The sequence below is a fragment of the Castor canadensis genome, chromosome 14 (assembly GCF_047511655.1).
Source record: "Castor canadensis chromosome 14, mCasCan1.hap1v2, whole genome shotgun sequence".
Lineage (NCBI taxonomy): Eukaryota > Metazoa > Chordata > Mammalia > Rodentia > Castoridae > Castor > Castor canadensis.
The window spans coordinates 72,690,899-72,713,215 of record NC_133399.1 but is presented as its reverse complement, the minus strand read 5'-3'; the positions used below and the strand labels follow the sequence as shown (position 1 = coordinate 72,713,215).

The 22,317-nt window shown below is 38.9% G+C and overlaps 1 protein-coding gene across 2 annotated transcripts in view; it reads left to right on the top strand.

Annotated features, from left to right (window-relative positions):
• The first annotated feature begins 21,615 nt into the window (after positions 1 to 21,615).
• Mtmr7 (myotubularin related protein 7) overlaps positions 21,616 to 22,317 on the top strand; it is a 98,029-nt gene continuing 97,327 nt past the window's right edge. The window contains exon 1 of one of the 2 annotated variants that reach the window (XM_074054739.1): positions 21,616 to 21,767. In XM_074054739.1, coding sequence (XP_073910840.1) covers positions 21,744 to 21,767 — 24 coding nt within the window. In that variant the 5' untranslated portion in view covers positions 21,616 to 21,743. The remainder of the gene's footprint in view (positions 21,768 to 22,317) is intronic. The other variant, XM_074054738.1, reaches the window with a different exon arrangement.

Genomic DNA, 22,317 nt, shown 5'->3' with positions numbered 1-22,317 from the left:
AGTTGACTTCATTGGTTCTGATTGCATGATGAGAATGTTCCTATACCAAATTCTACCATGCTTGTGTGATAGTCCAGGGGTACAAGAGGTGAGTGAGTTTTGGGGGTGTTGACAGTTACTTAGTAAAAACAAACATCGTTATATTACTAGGAAAAATGTGAGTGAATGCTGAGTAGCAAAATAACATATATGTACTGTAATTTTCTTGCTCACTATATGGAACTTGATAGACAAGAATCTTTCACTTAATGAAATGAACAGGTTTTCCTTTTAAAAAGAAAAGAAAATGCCAAATGTGGTGGGGCATGCCTATAATCTCAGGGAGCTGGAGGTAGTAGGATTTCAGTCCCAGACCAGCCCCAGCGAAAAAGCACGAGACCCTGTCTAAAAACAAAGTAGATCAAAAAGTGCTGGTGGCATGTTCAATTGGTAGGGTGCTTGCCTAGCAAGTGCAAGGCCCTGAGTTCAAACCCCTAGTACCACAAAGAAAAGAAAATCCTATGTCATATTTTCTAAAATTTTTCTCTTTATATTCATCAGGACAAACCTAACAGGAATAAGAAAAAAAAAAAGTGCCAGTTTTGAGGTGCTCTCAAATACTGAATGCCAAAATATCAGTGCTTTTTCTTTGCAGCAATTTAATTAGTTTATTAAATTTCACTCAGGCAGGACAACATTATACACCATCAACTAAAATGCAGACTATTTCAGTATAGGTTAAAACTGTTGATGATTGTATGCATCACAACTCAAATACAAATTAAAATTGAAGACTCGGTAACTTGACTGCATTAGCAACATTGCCGTGTCGAGGGGTCACAGGTGACCAATGACTCACACTTTGGACAGTGGAGGTGGAGAATGTGCCCGTTATGGTGGGACATGCTACTGTGCGATGATGGTCTGAACTATCACGTTTGTTTCTAGAATTTTATCATACGTAAGATTCTTGAAAACATCTCATAAGACAGATGGATAAAAACTGGCTGGGCACCAATGGCTCTCACTTATAAATCCTAACTACTTGGGAGACAGAGATCAGGAGGATGGAGGTTAGAAGCCAACCAGAGCAAAAGTTTGCAAGACCCTATCTCGAAAATACCCAACAAAAAAAAACAACATTGCTGAGTGGCTCAGTGGTAGAGTGCCTGCCTAGCAAGAGTGAGATCCTGAGTTTAAACCCCAGAACTGCCAAAAAAAATTGTGAGTGGATTATAAAGTAAGACTTTTGCTTCCTTACCTTTCTCTCTTGAACATCCAAGTGACCCCCACTTTCATAATATTAGCACTTCCTTGGTCATTGTTAACTGTTCCATCCAGTGTGACATTTGAGTCCTTCCTGGCTAGGCCCCCAAGGATCTCTTGCCAGCAAGCAGTACTGGGGTAGTTCTTACTTCTTCTCATATGTCTTAGTCTGTTTTCTTTTATTATAATAGAACGCCTGTGACTGGGTAAGTTATAAAGGAAAGAAATTTATTTTGACTCTTGGTCCTTGATGATGGGAAGTCTAAGTGACTGGTGATGGCTTCTAGTGCTACCTTGACTTATGGAGAAAAGCAGAAGGGTAAGTGGCTATGTGTGGAAGAGACAAAAGACTATATAACAGCCCACTCTTGTAGTGAGTAATCCCATCCTGCAAGAGCAAGAAGTCACCCAGTCTCACAAGACTACATTAATGAATTCATGGGGACAGAGCCCAAATGCCTCACTAGACCCCAATCCCCAGCACTGCTACACTCAGGAATCAAGGTTTCAGCATGGGACCTTTTGAGGGACATATTAAAACCATGGCACCAGTAGCCCTCACAACATCATCTTGATCACTGGCCTGGTTTTGCTTGCTCTAGACAGAGCCCTACCATGTCTGGCTGGTTGGAGCCAAAGTCATTTGCTCCTGGCCACAGCTGCTGGGACCACAGAAGCACAGTGGCCCTTTTCATGTCACCATTGCCGGTGCAACTGGCACACTAAGTCTTTTATTGAAATTGGCAGAAACACACAAATCACTTCTAGAACATGCACATGGATTACTTTGGTCTCCTCTGCTCTTCTCAAGGGGCCTAAAACACCGGGGGTTTCTGTGCTATGGCCTTTTCATTCTCTAGGACAGGCCTTTGTGACCACCTCCCTGAAAGTCAGAAAGATAGAGGAGCCAAGCAAGCATACCTGTACTATGACAGTGCCCTACTCTGTGTGGTGGGGTGTGGTGAAGAGTGTGGCCAACTCAGGAAGACTAGGAGCAAACACTGCCCAGGCCCATTTCCATTGTCAGCCTCTGCCTACATTTCCCCTATCCCAAAATCCAAGCTTCCAGTCAATACTTCCTGCTATCTAGGCTTCTCCTACAGATTTCACCCTCTCTGGAATGTACAATTTCCTGTCCCTAGACAAAGCCTTCACACACTTCACCTACCAGACTCTATACAGCCCTAGGTTGTACCAGATGATACCAGATCTTTGTTGACATAAATTTGCCTTTTAGAGATCTCGCTGTCCAGCTTTCCTTTCTTAGCCACAGCATCACAAAATGTAAATGTTCTTATAAGATGATTGTTTGAAGCACTTCCAAAAAAAACCCTTAATTTTTTTATTTTAAAATATAGGACAGAGAAATTAATCATATTTTTCTCAACTGAATATATTAAAATCATTAAAGGGTTTTCATATAACAGATTTATTGACATATAATAGTATCATGTTTAAAGCATAAAATTTGGAAGGTTTTAGTATACATGACACCTTCACTATAATCAGTAATGAATTGCCACTGGAATTTCTTTTTGCCTCTTGGTTATGCTTCCTTTTTGTCCTCTCTCTCCCACCATAACTTCCTCCCACTAATCCCGGGCAACCACAGATCTTCTTTCTGTCATTATAAATAGCTTATATATTTTAGAATTTTGTATAAATAGAATTATATAGTATGTGCTCTTTTTTAAGGGGTAAAGAGGAGTCTGACTTCTTTTATTCAGCATAAGTATTTTGAAATTCATCTATGCCATCTGTATATATTGATCACTTTTTAAAAAATTGCTGAATAATGTTCAATTGTGTGACTACAGAATAACTTATGCCTAGTGTTGGACATTTGGGTGTTTCCAGTTTGGGACTATTACAAATAAGTGTTCAATGCACAATCATTTACAAGTCTTTGTATATGTCTTTCTTTCTCTTGGTAAATGCATAAGAGGGGAATGGCTATATCAAATGATAGATATATGTTTTATTTATTCAAGAGATTTCTAAACTGCTTTCTAAAGTGTTTGAACCATCTTTTACATTTCTATAAACAGTGTATGAGAATTCCAGTAGCTAAAAATCTTTGCCAACACCTGGTATGGTTAATCTTTTTAATTTTAGTCATTCTTATTTATAGGTATGATGTGATACTCATTATGGCTTTAATTTATATTTCCCTATTGACTAAATAATGTTGAGCACATTTTCAAACTCTTATTTGTCATTCATATGACTTATTTGGTAAAGTACCTGATCAAATTTTTGACCATTTTTTAAACTGGTGTTTTTCTGTTATCAAGTTTTAAGTGTATTTTACATACAAATTCTGAATATGAGTCCTTTATAAAAAATGTGATTTATAAATAATTTTTCTTCCAGTCAGTAGTTTTTCTCTCTGTCTCTGTCTCTCTCTCTTTCTCTCTGAGACAATATCTTACTATGTAGCCCATGATGACCTTGATCTCACTATGTAGCCCCCACTGGTCTTGAACTTGTAATCTTTCATCTGAGTAGTTTCACTTTTTACTCTCTCAAGATGTTTTTGAAAGAGCAGATGTTCTTGATTTGATGAAGCTTAATTTATGAAGTTTTAATTGTCTTTGCTCAGCCTAAGCTCACAAAGATGTGCTCCTGTTTTCTTTTATGTTTATGATTCACTTTGAGTTAATTTTTGGATGGTGTGAAGTATGGAGTATAGTTTTTTATTATAGTGAATATCATATGCAAAATATTCATTTGTATACGAATATCTAATTTTTCCTAGCACCGTGTGTTCAAAAAACTATCTCCACTGAATTGTTTATACAACTGTTTTGAAAACTAATTGACCATATGTGATTCTATTTTTTGTTTTTTTAGCTACTCTTTGCCTTTTCTTTGGCCAATACTACATTGTCTTGATACTTTAACTTACTAGTAAGTCTTGAAGTTTGAATTTCCATATGATTTTTTAAGTCAGTTTGTCAATATTACAAAAAAAAACCTACTAGAACTTTGAGTAGGAAACCACAAATCTATAATTCAGTTTGGGGAGCGACATCATAACAATATTGAACCCTTCAAACCATGAAGGCAGTATAATTCTTCATTTATTTTGGTGCTTAATTTTTCTCAGCAATGTGTATAGTTTGCAGTGGCCCAGGGTTGCACAATTTTTGTTGGATGTATCCCTAGCATTGTTGATACTTTTGTAAATGATATTTTTCAATTTCTAGTTGTGGTTAAATTTTTTATAGTCTTGTATTACATCCTTGCTAAGATTGCTTGTTAAATGTTTTGTATATTTAATATGATTTTTTTGTGTATGGAATAATCTCTGTTGCAAATAAAGGTATTTTTGCTTCTTAATTTTCACTTTAGACATCTTTAAATTCTCAAAATGACCCTGGACATTTTTGACTCATTTCTAATCTTAGGGAGAAAGCTTTCCATCTCTCATCATTGAGGACAATGTTAGCTGTATTTTGAAAATTTTGTTTAGTTTCATTCTGTATAAGGAGGTATCTTTTATCAAGTAGAGGAAGCTGTTTTCTATTCCTGATTTGCTAAGAGATTTTTAAAAAATCAGGAATGAATGTTGAATTTTGTCAAATGCTTTTTATGCATCTATTAAGGTGACAATACAAATTTTTAGTCTTATATTATGGTGAATTGCTTTGGCATTTTTATTCTTAAACCAATCTGTGTTCCTGGGATAAGCAAAACATTTTTAAAAATACAGAAATTGATAAAGTTGGATTTGAGTTTAATTACCTGATTTCTTACTTAGTTATTGTAGCATAGTTTATTAGCTCATGAAAAGCTGGGGATTTTTAGCTATGACTGTTTCAAAGATGTCAAGAATTGCTTGATTTTTAATGAAACACTCAAAATATATAGACTTTGTAATGAGAATTAGTTTGCCAAGGTTAAATGCCATCTGTTTTCAGTCTTTTTAGAAATGAGAAAACATCTGAAGTGTCTTCTTCTCATGTGCTGGCAGACGTGTCCAAATAAGTAACTTTTCAGTTGAGGGTGTCTTGTGTGGTTCTAACAGTTTACACAACTCTCTTTTCTCCTCTCTCTTTTGTGAGAACATTGGCTGGGAACTAATCTAAATCAACTCCCATTTAGAGACATTTCCTCAAAGAAAGTTGAAGAATCACTACTTTGGGTGACCCTGGTAGTCCACAAGGGGGGCGGACATAGGATGATTAAACAATAATACCACCAATCAGCTGCTGCTCCCAGAGAGAGGTACAGGAAATGTTCATGATCAAATTTCAGTACAAACTCAGGACAGGAAATGACTATTCTCATCAAAGGGGAATTATAAGATTCTCTTGGGCCTCAGAAAGCAGTGAGCAGCTGACTGTACTACTGAGAAAATTGCTGAAGTGAGAAGGCAGAGAATGAACTTTCAGGGTGGAGAAACAGTCAATCAGCCAGGAGTAGCTTCATTAACAAGACTGGAGGGAATTCAAGCCTCTGGATAAAATGAAACAATCAAGACTTAATCTTTAAACCCTTGGTCCTTCCTATTATTGCTTATACTCTCTCTTCAACAAAATTAGAGATAAGGGCAAAATAGTTTCTGCCAGGTAGTGAGGGGTAAGGGTGGGGGGTAAGTAGGGGGAGAAGGAGGGCCCAGGGGGAAGGGGGGAGAAATGACCCAAACATTGTATGCATGTATGAATAAAATAAAAAATTTTAAAAAAGACTTAATCTTTAAGATTGTTAAGCAGTATGTAAGCAAATGCTAGAAATTTTTGCAATACAATGACTAGTTGTGCAGGATTTGGTAATAAGGACAATTAGGATTGAATACTGGTCCTACAATTTCTCACCTGTGTCTCCTTTAATTTTCTTTCTGAGCCTCTGTCAGTTTTTTTATTTGTATTATTATAATATTACATAAATAAAGCAACTAGCACATTACTGGTACCTAAGTGTAAAAAGAAAAAGATGTCAATTATAACCTTAATGGTTTCTAAGAAAGTGCTCTGTGCAATGTGTGTTCAAGGGTGCTCCATGTTTCTGAAGACATAGCAGGTTTATATGTAGTCAGAGGAGGAGCAGAGGAGTGTTGATTTGCTCTGCACATCATACAGTTAGAATCTGGAATTTCTAAGGCACTCTTAATGAAAAGGGAGGAGAGAAGTGAGTGTGAGTAAAGAAAGCCAGTAAGAAGAAGAAAGACTGAAGAAGGCCAATGAGAAACTCTCCTGAGGGTATGTGCATTGAGCAATTTCAACAACAGGAACGACAGATGTGAGTGAACCTTGTATAGACATTTCCCACACATTGCACATGTATGCCAAACTGAATCTTTTCCATTTCTCTATTACTGAACTAGATTTCAAGTCACCCTTTTCACTTGGTAGTGACCAAAGGAATGTTCTGATTCAAGGTTTATAACTCAGTGAATAATGGCGATCTTCTCAATCAAGTCCATATTCTTCCTCAGTTCTTATCTTCCTTCTGCTTAGGTGGTAATGTAAATTCCAGAGTGAAGGGACATAACTATCATCCAGATCAGGGGAAGGAGACACTAGGACCTCCATTATCTGGCAGCTGCTGAGCTGCAACTTATCCCCAGGCCTCTGGGTTCATGATCCAATGCATGTGCTGAAGTGACCACTGTTTTCCCACGGACTATGAGTCTTCATTTAATGCAGGCTACTCTGGGTCCTCCTCACTGGGATATAGAGCTCAGATACCTTCATCTCCATGAACTGGGGTGCAATCTCCACTGTTCTCTCATGGCCCATACTAACTTTCTGCCACTGTCCCTGTATCACGATCCCTGGAGGCTCCATGAGACTGCCCCGAGACAGCTGTGTGAGTATCCCTCTCAGAATTTTCTGGCCAGGAAGGATACTGAATTTCCTTTAGAGCCTTTTAGTATTCCCACCCTGAAGGAAGACTAAGTATTTTCTTGCCTTGGTTCCCCTAACCCATCTTGGATTTCCAGTTGACTTCTTCACCTAGACCTAGCCAAGGGAGGAATGGGAGACAAAAACAATACACATTCACACACTCATTCTTTGGCTTTTACCTCTCCTTTGAAGTTCTTTTCCCCAGCCAAGAAAAGTCTTTCATCTTCTTCTTGTGTGGTGGAACATGGGCTTTTCATCTTTCTCTTCCCATGTGTTGTTTGTGGATAAGCTTTATGTCTTCTTCCTTCAGGCCTTGGCTCTTGATAATTAAAGTGATGTTTTTGGGATTCAGAAAACACGTTTCTTCTCAGGTGCTGTGGCTCTCAGTTCAAAACATTCTTGTGGCTTCAAGACTTTTTAGCTCGAGTTCCTCTTCATGTACATGAAAATGTCACAGCTGCTGGAACAGAAAGAAGAAAGATAATGGTAAAAGGAAATGTAAGGAAAGGAAATTTTAATTAATAATTCAAATATTATTCACTACACTAATAGGTGTTTTAGATTGGTAGAACTGTGTTGAATGAAGAAAGCCTTCCATGGAAGTTAAAAATAGTATAGTCTACATTTTCTGATCTTTGGTTTGAGTTGTTTTATGTGGAAATAGAGAAAAAAGCCTAGTTGTAAGTCTGAGATGATATACTGTGTGTCATGGCTAATTATGATTGTCAATTTGGTTGAATTGAGAAATGACGAGGAGATTAATAAAGCAAACTTCTGGTTATGTCTTTGAGGGTATTTCCAGAGATAATTTCTAAGAGGGGAAGAGTCACCTTGAAAGTGGATGGTACCACTCAATAGTCTGAGGGCCCTGATGGAGAAAAGGAGAAGGAGGAAGATTTCCAGCACAGCTCTTTCTCTGTCTTTCCTGGTTGCTATGATACCTATCTTACCACAGGCCCAGAAACAATGGTGTCAGATAAACATGGCCTATAATCCTCCTTTAAATTGTTCTCTCAGGTTTTTAGTCATAGTGATGAAAAAGCTAACTAACACACTGTGGAGAGAGAGAGAGACCAGAAAACCTTGAGTCTACACTGACCTTGAGAACATAAGCTCCCCTACATCTATCTAAGAATCTGTAGAAATTCAGACTTTTCATGTGTCATGGACTTGGATTCAAGCTAATTTTATTTCATAAGAGTGAAGACATCTCAGCTGACATCTGGGTTAAATAGGAAATTGTGAAAAAATATTATCTAACTATAGTAGTCAAATAGAAGTAGGAATTGTGGTAGTAGAAATGTTCTTGAGGAAGCCTGCCTTCCAATACTGACCCATTATGAAAGAACATGAAACAAGACGAGCCCAGGGGCAGTCATCAGCAATACTGGTTTATGGTCTCAGATAAGAGAAATTGAGATTGATATTCTAACCTCCCCAAGACTTCCTGCAACTCATTCCCTACAACAGAAAATGGTGCTTCAGAGGACCTCCAAATGGTGATCAATCAATGTTTGTTGACCTTGTAAGCAGGTATGTCACTGAGCATCTGGATGAGTTACTATAATTGAAAACTTGAAGGTTGTGTGAAAAAAAAGTAGGATAAATGTAATAGGATTTTCCAAAGAAACAGAACCAGTAGGATACATATGAGAGATAGACAAACAGATTTATTTTAAGTAATTGGCTGACATGATTGTAGGGACTGGCCTCCTGCTGGAATTCTGGCAATAGCTGATGTTGCATTCTTGAGTACAGAGGCAATCTGTAGGCAAAATTCCTTCCTCTGCAGGAGACCTCAATCTTTTAAGGCCTTTAGCTGATTGCAAGAGGCCCACCCATGCTACAGAGGGTAATCTGCTTTATCTAAAGTTTACTAAATTTAAGTGCTAACCACACCAAAAAAATATCTTCTCAGCAGCATCCACACTGGTGCTCGACCCAACAAGTGGGTGTCATACAGTGTAGCCAAGTTGACACATAAAATTAGTCACCAAAATAATAGTTTTTGTTTTAAAGTAGGGACATCTGAGTAGGGCAGATCAGCAGGACAAGAACAGTGGACAGCATGACATAATGTCTTTTTTTACTGCCTGTTTACTCAGGCAGGATTCAACATCCATGGAAACATAGCTAAGCCCCAAACTAAAGGTGTATCATGAGAAATTCTGTGGACTTTAGACTCAAGCAGAGTTCTTTAGAAGCTGAGAGATAAAAAATGTGATCCAAAGTTGAGAACTGTGGGAAACCCAGCGTGGCTCTAGCCCTTCTAAATGGTTAGCTTAAATATGCCATAAAACAACTCTGTTGGCATGGATTTTAATCTTCTCATTGAAGACCCCAGTAGCAATGGATAAGGTACCCTTCAATTGCAGTTTTCAAATGGCAGAAGTTAGAGTGCAGCTTAAGGAGAACAGGTATTCCTGTGCATATCAGGGGAAGTCTCTAAGAATACTCAGGCACCTCTGTGAGAAATTTTCTGGAGACTGGAATTCCTGAATGAGCAAATGGAGACAAAGAAATCACTTAGTCTCAATATAAGTGTGTTGGTTAGCTTTTCATCACTGTGACCAAAATACCTGATAACAAACAACTTTAGGGAGGAGGGACTTATTCTGACTCAACATTTCAGAGGGTTTAGTGCATGGCTGCTTCACACCATGTGCTTAGACCGAACATCACATTGATGGGAATGTGTGGTGAAGAAGCATGTTCACCCCATGGCGGACAGGAAGCAGAGGAAAAGGGGAACAGAAGAAAGGTCTGGATGGAGATAGTCCTCCAAGACACTCCCCCAGTGGCTTACTTCCTCCAACTAGGCCCCACCTCCTACCTTTCACCACCTCCCCAAAATGCCATCGTATTTTGAATCCATCAAAGGACTAATTCATTCATGAGGTTAGAGTCCTCATGAGATCTAGTTGTCTTTGGAAATGTCCTCACAGACACACCTAGAAGTATGCTTTACTAATTTCCTAGATGTTTCTTAATCCAACTAGATTGACAAACAAAATTAACTTAAAAAAATTAACCTTCAAAACAATTTTTGTGTATGTCATAAGAATTCTTCTGATACGGCTGTCTTTGCCTACACAACCATATAGTTTTATAAATGAGTGTGGTAACTTCATAGTTACACAAAATCTGGTTTTTCAAACTATTAACCTAAAACCAGTATTGGGGATTGAAGTCAGGGCCTCATTACTTGCTAGGAAAGTACTCTATCACTTGATCCATGTCCTCAATTCTTTTGCTTTTATGCTTTGTTTTTCAGAAAGGTTCTTATGCTTTTTCCCAGGCTGATGTAAACAGATCTGTGAGAACACAGATCCTCCTATCTCTGCCTCCTGAGTAGCTGGGACCATAACATGAATCACCATGCCCACCTTGTTTTTGAGGCAAGGTGTCACTAACTCTTTGCCTGGATTGACCTCAACTGTGATCCTCCTACCTCTGCCTTCTGAGTAGTTGGCTGGTGCATGCATGGTAGCATGTGCCACCAGGCCAGGCTGTCTTGTACCATCTTGACACTTTTATGACTTAGATTAGTCATTTAATTTTTGCCTTAGTTTCTTCCTCTCCTTGGCATATGGTAAGAACTTGATAGTTGTTGTTAATAATATTGTTGTCTACTTCCATCCATTACCATTTCCATTTTTCCCCTTAAATTTTAGCTGACATCAATGAAAGTGCTACATGCTTATTGTGATTCTTATCCTTGGTAGGTATTTGGGACCTAGGGACATTTGGAGATATTACTGGTGAACAGGGAACAGTTGGTTGTCACAGTAACTGGGGAATTCTATTGGTATTTACTGCCCAGAAGTCAAGAATGATAATACCCTGAAATTTTGGGTCAGTTTTGCATTATAGATTAACTGTCCCACTCAAAATACCACTAGTGCCCATAAGTGAAAATGCTACATTATCATTTCTGATCTGGAAAAGAGAAATAAAATACAGAAGTAGCTAAGCCCATAGGGAAGGGTTTGTAAGACCTAACATGTGACATGCACTGTTTTAATTCCTTTGAATTCCTTTTGGGTCCTCACAAAAACTTAATTGTCAATTCCCATTTTACAACTGAGAAAGGTGAAGCACAAAAGTTAAGCACTTTCCTGGCCTATGTGGTTGGTAAAGAGGAGGGCCTTTATGCAAAGCCAGGCAGTCTATCTCCTGAGCCCCACGCTCTTAAACATTACATTTTTTTTTAGAATGCCTCTTGACTGGGTAAAATAAAGCAAAACAAAATCAAAGAAAAATAATTAGGCAACACAAAACAGTCAGTATGCATATAATTGGTTTTAGAGTTTCCAATGATAAATTAAAATTCTTTGTTTTCCTTTAAGCCCAAAAAGATAAAAATCAAGTGATTTTTCTGGGTAGTGCCTCCCATCTTATAAGAGAAGCAGTTTGAGGAAAGTGTTAGTAATCTCAGGGGCATCTCAGACATGTTAGCTTTTACAACTAGGTTCGCAGGAGGTGTCTCCTGCAGGAGGTGTAGTGAACGCACTGTGTGAGCACATATTTTTATATCTTCTATACAGAGGCGAATTTATATCGAGGGATTATTTACTACCTCATCACATTCTAATGAAAAGTTTGATACTAAAATTTTGTTTCAGAAAATTTAAAAAATGTACTTTGTTGCTTGAAGGATGGGAAAATACCTGGATTTAACAACCTACATGACTTTAAAAAATAACCTACACTTTTATAGGTTCTATATTGATGACCCCATCTTGCAGGACTTGAACATGCACTCATCAATGTATGAACACATGTTTAGAAGTATCTTATGGTGACCCTGATTGCCAGGCAAAATATCCCCTCACGTATGTTGCTTTCTTGGATTGCCTAGAAGTGTTTGTATAATTATCTGATGATTAATTATTTTATTGCATTTTGAAGTTATTTTAAATAATTAGCAACAGAAAAATGATACTAGCAATATGACAATTGTAGCAAATGTAAATAATTAGTCATGAAAATTGTTTAGCTGTTGTTTCAATCATGTACTTTTGTGCAGGGGGTGGTACTAGAGTTTGAACTCAGGGCTTTGTGCATGCTACAAAGGGATTTACCACTTGAGCCATGGTCCAAAGCTCTTTTTGTTTTGGTTATTTTTGAGATAAGGTCTCTCTCTATGCCCAGGCCTTCCTGGATCACAATGCTCCTATATGTGCTTCCTGGGATGCTGGGAAGACAGGTTCATGCCACCATGCTCATCTTTTACTGATTGAGGTGGAGAATTGTGACCTTTTATCTTGTCTGGCCTTGGGCCACTATCTTCCTGATCTTCTCTCCCCTAGTAGCTGGGGTTACAGGCTTGAGCCATCATAACCTGCATCATGTGTGTTTTAAACTTGTGTCAAGTATGTATTAAATTACAAAGAAAAAGACAAAAAAATGCAGGAAGTTCTAGACATAAATGATTGAAGCTTATTAACGATACTTGAAGTGTACTGATAGTGGGAACAGGAAAAAATCTTTAAAATTAAGATGAGAGCTATCATTGAAAGTATTGCAGAAATTGGAAGCCTCACGATGCTCACAGACACTGACAGCGATACGGCTGGCAGCAACTTCCTCTTTCAAAGCACAAAGGAGTCGGGTATTCAGATTTCATTTGATAAATTTTTCAGCATGGCTAATGATTTTCCTCACATTTTTCTGCTCAATCCTAGGCAATTATATTTTCTAGTGTGTTTGCTAGCACTAAAACAAACTGCTTTTATTTCATGACAATGACAAGTAACCTGAGGAAACTAAACACTCCCCATTAGGAACCACTCCCAGTACTATTGTAGTATATATGTTTCCAACACATGAATGTTGGAGGACATGTTCAAATCATGACGTGACTATTTGCAAAATGACAGATTGATAAGGAACAAAACACTGAAAACAAACTTGATCTGCTCAATCTGAAAATGACAGAATTCTTGTTTTTACCATGTTCAAGCCCTTTAAGAATACCTTTGCAGTGGCAAGACAGTCAATGGTCACTACGAAATCCAAATGCAAATATAGGTGGCTCTTAGCAGATCAGCTGCACATCAAATCCTTATGTTATTTCACCATTATGAACAAATGCTGTTCACCACTTTTGTTTACAAAAATATTTTCTCTGCCAAAAAGGAAGAATTTTCTTCCAGAGCCAGCATTCAAAATTACTCATTATCTCCACAAGAAACCCTAATGTAGCCCAAAAACAGCATTTGTTAAAAATCCCAACTTGTCCTGATGACAAAATCCATATTTATATACATTTTGTTAATAATTTAGCATCTATAACTAAATTAAAAGAAGAGTGGGATTCGGGTAAGTTTCTATCAAGTTTGTAAATTCTATTTTCTCATCTGATTACTCAAAAACCAAAGATGCACTTCAGCATTTTTCTAAGAGTTGAAGTCAAATTGAGTACTTTTTATAGAACATTGGCTTTAAAACACCCCAGAACATTCCTTCAAACCTGACTGGACTTTGTAGAAAAATCTGTTTCCCTTCCCTTTCTTTTTTGGTTATGAAAACAGAATTGCTAAGATTTTGACAATTCAGTGGGGAACACCCTTCTCTTTTCTTTTCCCAGCTATTGTTATATACTTGGGATATTTGCTTTTATTATTTCCTTATGGACAATATGCCTGATTTTATCCTTGAAAAGTGACTACCTCTCAGAAAGATTAACTTTGAATTGAAATTTTAGTAAGCATATGCGTAGTATCTCAATTATTCAGTATCCAATGCAAGTTTTGCTTCAATTTTTTTCATTCTTCATAAAAATGTTTGCTTTGACTAATGACTATATGACATTACTGGGACTGTGCCTTTTTAAATTTCCAATGACTTTTAAAAAATGTATGTTCATTATAATTATTAAAATATATATTGCAAATAATTATAAAATATTTTTTAAACTTGAAGTTAAAATCAATCCACCATATTAACCCAGAAGTAAATAATCACTATATTTGCATTTTACTTTTTTGTATTTTCTCGTCACACTCTCACACACATACATACATGTGCATTTTGACACAATGCAGATTGCTGTGTATATTCAGTATTCTATTCAGGTTTTGTTGATGCTTTTGGCTTAAAATGTCACGAATTTTTTTTGAAGTCATTAAGTTTGTTTGAAAAAACTTTAAAGACCTTTACTATTTAATATATAGATGTACCACACTAATATTTTTAAATTTGTTTCTAATATTTCACTATTCAAAATTTGACAGAAGCCCTGACTACTTTGAGCTGTGACTCAGGTACTTCCAGATTGGTAGATGAGGCAAATCCTATCCCTCTAGGAATCTCTTAAAATGCATTTTTTTTCTGAAGTAGTAGAGCTTCCTGAATTTATAAAAACTTGAACTCTGAAGAGATATTTGCAACTGTCTGAAGAATTAGGGAGTCTACACCACAAGCTAAATATTATCTTGCCCCATGAATGCACCCAACTCTATCCAAAGAATGATAGGGACTCCACAATTGAAAATGGGATCAAACATGAAAAGCAAATCCTAGCATCAGGGTTTGACGTCAGAAGGTGGAGGCTCTGGGTGCACCATGCTCTCTTACACCTCGGGGTCATGTGCACCAAGGCAAAGAATATGAACTCTGACACTTTGGTGACTCACAACCTCTGCTGGGGCACAATCACTAATTGAGTCTAATACTAATGCCTTAAATTTCATTTTAGAAGAATATCCTTAGCACTGAGGCACAGTGGCAGCTTTTGTAGTTTCACTAACATTGAGGAGAGCATGTTCTCAGTATAGTCGATGACAATAACCACAGTTATTGACACTAACCACAGTTATTAAAGAGATGCTGTTAGCAACAGCAGTGACTAACATAATGGAGATAAGATCCAGTTTAGAATTGTCATTCAATGAAACTATTATGGGCTCAACTTTCATCACCATGATTGGGGGCAAAAAATCTTACATTCTAAGAGGCTGACGTCAGTTGGAATGTGAAATCCTCCAAACTGGGTGTAAGCTTGATTTTTGAATCAGAAGCAGAGGTGTCATTACAGCTTCTGTGACATCATGCACTGCATTCTTCTGGCAGCTACAATGGCAGATAAAAAGGAGCAGCAGATTTTAGGGTTTATTGTGTCTCCTGAAACTAAATCTTGACTCAGCTAGCAAGACAGCAGGAATCATTGGGATTGGCTCATATCTACATGTTGGCATGCTTTTAAATACTAGGAAGAGGACTTGCCATGAAGATAGAGGTTTAGGGTGGTATTTAGGTATTATATTTATGTCTTATAAGTTAATAAACCTTTAAATAGTTAGATTTCATAAACTACATTGTGATAAATATCTCTGTCAGGTTGGGACCATTACAAGGAAGAAAAACCACTTTAAGTATTTTTATTAGTCAGATTGGGTTACAGTGACCAAATACCACACCATGAGTGGCTTAACCAACAGAAATTTAATTCTGGAACTTCAAGGTCAAGGTCTAATAGGGTTCAATGGTTCCATTTCTCCTAAGGAGAAGCGAGAATTGGGAGGGAGGGAGAGAGAGAGAGAGAAAGAGAGAGAGAGAGAGAGAGAGAGAGGGAGAGAAGATATTAATATGAATAAGAATGAGCTCTGCTCTACATCATCTTCTTAGGGCACTATTAAATTAGGACCCCACCTTTATGACTTTATTTAAACTTTATCATCTCCTAGCAGTACTTGTGTCCAAATACAGTGATACTGTGGGTTATGACTTCAAACACAGTCCTATTGGTGGTTAGAATTTCAACATGTGATTTTCGTGTGGACACAAATATTCAATCCATAACTGAAGTTAATGCAAGGTGGTTACAAAATTAACGAAAAGGAAAAAATGAAGAGGAAGAAGAAGAGAAATAGGAAGATGAGGAGAGGCAATAAGAAGCAAAGGAGAAGAAAGTTTAATAATGAGAGGTGCCATAAAATATATCATCCTGTCCATATAATTACTTAAGAATGTCATGTGTCACCGAAGTAGATACCCTATGGTGAATACTTACATAAGACTGTAAATATTATCATACTGCAGGCTCATTTTAAGAGATCAACCCATAAAATTTTTTATTAGTTTTCATTGCTAACCTACAATTTTGTTCCTTCCAAGTCCCTGACATTTGAAAAAATGCTGGCCACACACTCTAAATTGGCATAGGTCTATGGATCTGGCCATCTATCCATCAAGGCATATGAAACTTCCAGAAAAACTGCAGAGTTCCCTGCACTGGGAGAATTGCCCTCCCCTCCACGCTTAGATTGCACAACAGTGTCAAAGAGCTTAATACCACGGAACCAAATCCGTAAAGTGGTTAAGTTGGTAAATTTTATGTTATGTGTATTTTACCCCCAATTAATACTTTTAAAAAAATTAAATGAGCACAAAAGCATTGTAGATTACATCACAGAGTAGTAGGGGCCTAATGTGTAGCAACTTGCCTCTCATGTTGGAGAGGCTATTTCAACATGTCCTCACCTACTATAGAGTCCTAGAAAATTCACTGAGACGTTAGGAACCTATATTTTTCTGGAATGTATCCCCCACCCTCTGATATGTGCTTACCTTACTTAGGCATCCGTTGTAACTTTCTGTTCACCAGATATAATCTGCAACAATTGACTATTATTATTGTCAGCATAGTAGACCAGTCATCAATTAAAGTCCCCCTGGATAAGTTGTGACAGAGAGGCAGTATAATTATACTTCCAGATGAAAGGAAACTGATTGTGCTGATCTTTGCTTATTGGAATGAACAGACATGAGTTATTTGGGAAGAACTGCATCTGGTGAGAATATTGAAGTGAATTTTAAAATGAACCTCAAAGGATCTGATAGAGATCAGTATAGGCAAACACATAGAGACAAGAAAATGCAGGATATAGAAGTGACTGGTTGATTAATTGCTACACTAAAAAGCACTTATTAAACACCTACTAGATGCCAGTTACTGATTTGGCTGAGTTGGTAAAATACAGCATTAGGATGTGGCTGGGTCTTAAGTGACAGGAAAAAGAAATAATTCAGAAGCCAACTGCAAACCATTTGAAGGTTTTTAAGCTGCATAATAATATGATTAGAATTGCTTTTCATGAAGATGAATCTGCCAGCAGAAGCTATACAAGAAGCAGTAATGACAGTGAAAAAAGAAAAGGATAGGAGAATAAATGTTGTAGAGAGGACTCTACATCAGTCCTGATATGGTGCCAGTAATAGAGATAAGCCCCTACCAGCTATGTAGAAAAATAACATAGGAGGAGAATTCAGAACTGGAAATATCTATATGGGAATTATCTGCATCAAAGTGATGGGTGAGGGATGGGAGTGGAAAGGAAATAAGTAACAATAAGTGGCCTGAGGGCATAGACTTGGGTTTGAAATGTCAGCTTTCCTGGAGAGAGAAAAAAGAGAGAGAGAGGGAGAGAAAGAGAGAGAGAGAGAGAGTATTTTAAAACCCTGCCTGTTCACAGAGTAAGTGCTCTTTTTGGCTGCCCTGAAGTTTCTTTTTTGGTTTCTGGAAAAAGGGCAGAGCTGTCTACAACCCACTGATTGATTTTTCTCTAGATCTTTGGCACAGGGTGAGCCAAAGCAGATTCTGATATTTTGTACCACTGGGTTCATAAAAATCCTGAAGGTGAGGATGCTATTTTTGCTAAAAAAAAAAAAAAAAAGACAGAACTCTAAATGCATCTCTGACCCTGCCATACTGGTATCTAATACATTTCTAGCTAGGGCTAAGCTTGTTCAGAGACATGTCTTTTCCCCTACACATAGCATGGGCGCCACTGGGGTTTAATAGTGATGACTAGGATTTTATTGGGTTTGTAATCATTAGCAATACTAGCCCCCTAGGAAACACTTCTTGGCTTCATTGCCAGATCAGAAGTTTGAATTGCCTCAGGAGAAATGTAAATATTCCGGAAAAAAGTCTTGCAAGTGTTTGATAAGTTTCCAACTTTCTCCAGGCCACTAAAGATCATAGGATTTTGGGAACGTTCCCAGTTAATATCAAATTTTTATTTAAAAATTTCTCTTTCAGTATTATGTGCAACTAGAATATTTATGTGGTAAAATCTTCTGAAGTTTTTCTCTAGATGATGTTTGGTGATGTACCATAAAGCAGTTTAGGTCTTGAATATGGTAAGTGCCCTTTAAAGGTAGTCTTTAAAACCGTTCATTCCCTTAAAAAACAAAAAACACAAAAGGTAGAGACAGTATTATATTTTGACTCTTTCCCAAATGCCTCTTCTCCATAAAGTCGGAATAGGCTAGGCTAGAAATCTCAGCCTAGAACAGCAATAGCAAAAAAGTGTGTGTGTGTGTGTGTGTGTGTGTGTGTGTGTGTTACTAGGCTTTGAACTCAGGGCCTTGTGCTTGCTAGGCAAGTGTTCTACCACTTGAATCATGTCCCCAACCCCCCCATGGCCTGCTGTGGCTCTTCTAATAATGACTCCGGATATAGTCTATTTCTCTCTTCTCATTTTTATCTAATGCTGAGTAGTTTGGACCATAGTAACTTCACATATTGAGACTAAATTCACTGCCATTATTTTCTCCTTAACCTCAACATGTGACTCTCAGCTTGTCAAGAGACGGGAGGAGAAGCTAAAGGATCACATGGGGCTTTAACCCAGAAATGACACAAGTCACTCCTCACTGGCTGTAACTACTCACATGGCTCCACCAGCAGTCAAGGATTTGGGAAATACAGTTCACTATGTGCCCAGGAAAGATGGGGAATTAAATATTGATTTGCACAGTAATCTACCATTTGACAAAGGAGAAAAATCACATGTGGCACTGTTGATAAAATGAGTACAACCATGACGTGCCTTGGCAAGGGAAAGATTGGTGAATATGCAAGTAATTAGTTCTTAACTTGCTCTGATATTTTGCATGGTGGTGAAAATAGTTTTGTTGAAATACAATTTTTTCTATGCAGGATCCACAAATATTAGAGAAACAGCTATTTTCCAACCCACTGGGCATAGGCTTATTTGGTATAAATCTGGGTGTGGATCCATCTGCAAATTATGTGGAGTTGGCAGGGTGTTTCTTTTCCCTTTATCACTTTCTGGCTTGGGACCAGATGGAGAGATTTCTGCTCTGTGAAAATTCAGAGATGCAATATCCATCCAAATGTCCTATGGTTCGTTCCAGATACACTAGACATCAAGCTTCAAGAACTAAGCATCTGATCCCGTTTATCCATTTAGTATTTTTCTAAGTAATGGAAAAGGCAGGAAGCAGATCTTCTTGAAGATTCCTTTGGCATTTCCACACACTCTGTTACTATCTTTGGCCTGCCTTTCATTAGCTTGGTGTTAGTCATAGCACAGTTACAGAAGTTAGTACCTTTTTCATGTGAGTCTCTGTTTAATCTCTCAGCATCTGCCATGATACCGAGTATGACCAATACTTAAGTAATGGCAATATTTCTTGACTAAATGAATGGTTATTTTGCCTTTCCTGTTGTTTAAGATTAATATAGTTAGTCATTTTGATAATTTACTCACGGTTCCCTCACCTTACTATCCTCTGGTCCTTTCTTCTCCTTTTCCTGCTTCTCCTTCTTTTCTTTCAATCTTTTCTGCCCTGCTGGGTGGTGGTTGGGGGAAGCAGTGAAGCTTGTGGGAATATGGCAGTGTGAGTATCAGAATTCATGTGGCTATTGAAGGTCAAGTTTATGATCTAATAATGTCACAAAGATAGAGTTGGAGGACAAGTTGAGAAGGATTCCTCAGAATCTCATTAGATGAAACAAAAATGCTTATTTATAGAAATTTCTTTCCCTATTGTTATTTTATTTCCATCTTATTCTACTATAATTTATCCTAACAATCCGATTCTAACTCGATTCATTTTAATGTAATGCTGATTTTATAACTATGATCAACATGAGTTTTTAAAGATATTCTGTGAGTTTTTTTCTAAGCGTTGGGCTATTAAATTACTCAAACTTACACCTACTTGTCTGCAAAAATTGCTCAAGGAGACTTTTTTTTGTGTGTGGCAGGGTCTCACTATGTAGCCAAGACTGGCCTGGAACTTATGATCCTACTGCCTCTGCCTCTTGAGTACTGGGATTACAGGGAGGTACCACCATGCCTGGCTATCAAGTAGTCTCCTGATTAGCTTATCAACAGAGAGACAGAAAAGCCCCAAAAGCACCCAAGTTCAAGATCATTACCCCATTCAGAATGTTTCCACCCCAGGTATTCTTACATACATGGAATCTGGAGGTGGAAACAACCCTGAGGTCATCTGGGCAGGTAACTTTTTCACTTGATGCATGTGGAGACCAAGGCCAGTATGAGCTGGGACCAGAGTGCTCTTGACTGTCTCCTTGGTGTGCTTTAGTAGGGGAGAAATACTTTGGGTGAGTCTTGTCATTTGCAAATGGGAGTGTTTGTTTTAACTGCCTCCCAGACTGGTAGCAAGACTGAAATGGTATAAAATATGTGAGGAGATATGGGACATTGAGAATAAATTCAGTATTACAGAATAAAGTTATTTGGAAAACTGGAATGTGCCTATTAGGCACGACAAAAAGGGATAAGAAAAACCAGTCTCTACATTCAAAGACTTACAATCCTGAAAGAAATAGGAGTAAGGGCTAAGAAAAAAAAAAAAAAAGAACAGCTATTTTCTCAAAACTATGTACAGTTCTATGACATTTTAGTTATGGTGGAGGGTTACACACTCGAGTTGCAGGTGAAAAAATGTTGGAAGGCATTTCTTTTTGGGTTTTCCCAATGGCTTGATGTTATCTCATAGTGGATTCTTGTCTCTCTAACTTCCAATTCAGTTAGACCTAGGAAAAGATAGCAGATGTGCACCCAACACAGCGGCAAGGGAAAAGTGTCTCTTGCAAGAGTTCTAGCTGTGAAGTCTCAGGTTGGTGTGAGATGCCTGACTTCACAGCTCATTCACTAGACAGCTGAACACTGTTTCTACTATGTCCACTCTTGTCCCAAATGCAATGCCGGCTGAGCTTGTGCCAAAATATAGACAGAGCCCAGTAGGCCATAACTACATCGGGGTGTACACTGAAATCTTTTTTCTGCCCCACCCTGAAATCCAACCTATCTTGGGATACAGGACACCTTGGAAGGAAGCCAACGAGGGAGCCATGTTTTCGTTTGCCTCTTCTCCTCCAAGAAGCCACACCCAACACAAGGCCCTTATTGTACCATGGGGAACAGTAGCCCCTGAGTATTACGAGGCCCCTCTCTTACACTTTTCTTTTTTGTGAGACGGGGGTCTCGCTATGTCGCCCAGGCTGTTTCCAAGCTCCTGGGCTCCAAGGTTCCTCCAGTCGCAGTCTCCCCAGTAGCTGGGCGCCGCTTTCGGGTGCCCCTCATTCTCTAACAACCCCAGCAGAGGGTACTTGGAGACTGGCAGGTGGGAGGCGGCGCCGAGCGGCGCGCTCCACGGCCGCGCAGGCGCCCCGGATCCCGCACGCAGGGCCCGGCGCGAGCGCGGCGCACCTGGAGGCGGAGCCAAGCCTGCGCCTGCCCGCCCCTCGGCCCGCTCCTGCGCGCGAAGCCCCCTCCTCGCGCCCCGCCCTTCGCACCGCACAGGCGCGCAGGTGCGGGAGACCTCTCCCGCCCCGGACCCTGCAGACACAGGTCCGCCATGGAGCACATCCGCACGCCCAAGGTTGGTGGCACGGGCGAGGGCGGAGGAGGGATGCTGAGCGCGCGCGAGGCTGGGCTTCCCTGCGGGGAGCTGGCGAGCCTGGACCGCGGCGAGGGAGAAGCAGGCGGCGTTGGAGCATCTCCCGGGCGCTAGGAGGCCGGCCTTCGCTTGCTGTCTAACAGGCCTAGCTTTCGCTGCTGCCCAAGCTAACCTCCTGTCCTTGGGGGTGCGCCCTGGTCATGGGGTGGGCGGGAGGGAACCCCGATTGTCTGCTGCGGATAAACAATTTCTTGGGGCCTGACACTTAGGCTTTTACAATTTCTTTCTTTTTAAATGTTGAAAGGGAAAGAAGTTGAACAGTTGAAAGGGAAACAAGCCTTTGAATGACAGGTGCAAGGAAAGCCTGTTATATGCAGATGTATTGCATGCACTAAGCTTGTGGACTCTAGGGCTTCAGACTTGCCCGACACACCCTTCCCCTTCCCTTTTCTCAGGCCAGGAGCTGCAAGGGATCTTCCACAGAGCCCACGTTTAATGCTCACCATAGATTGAATGATGGTGCGTTCTTGCT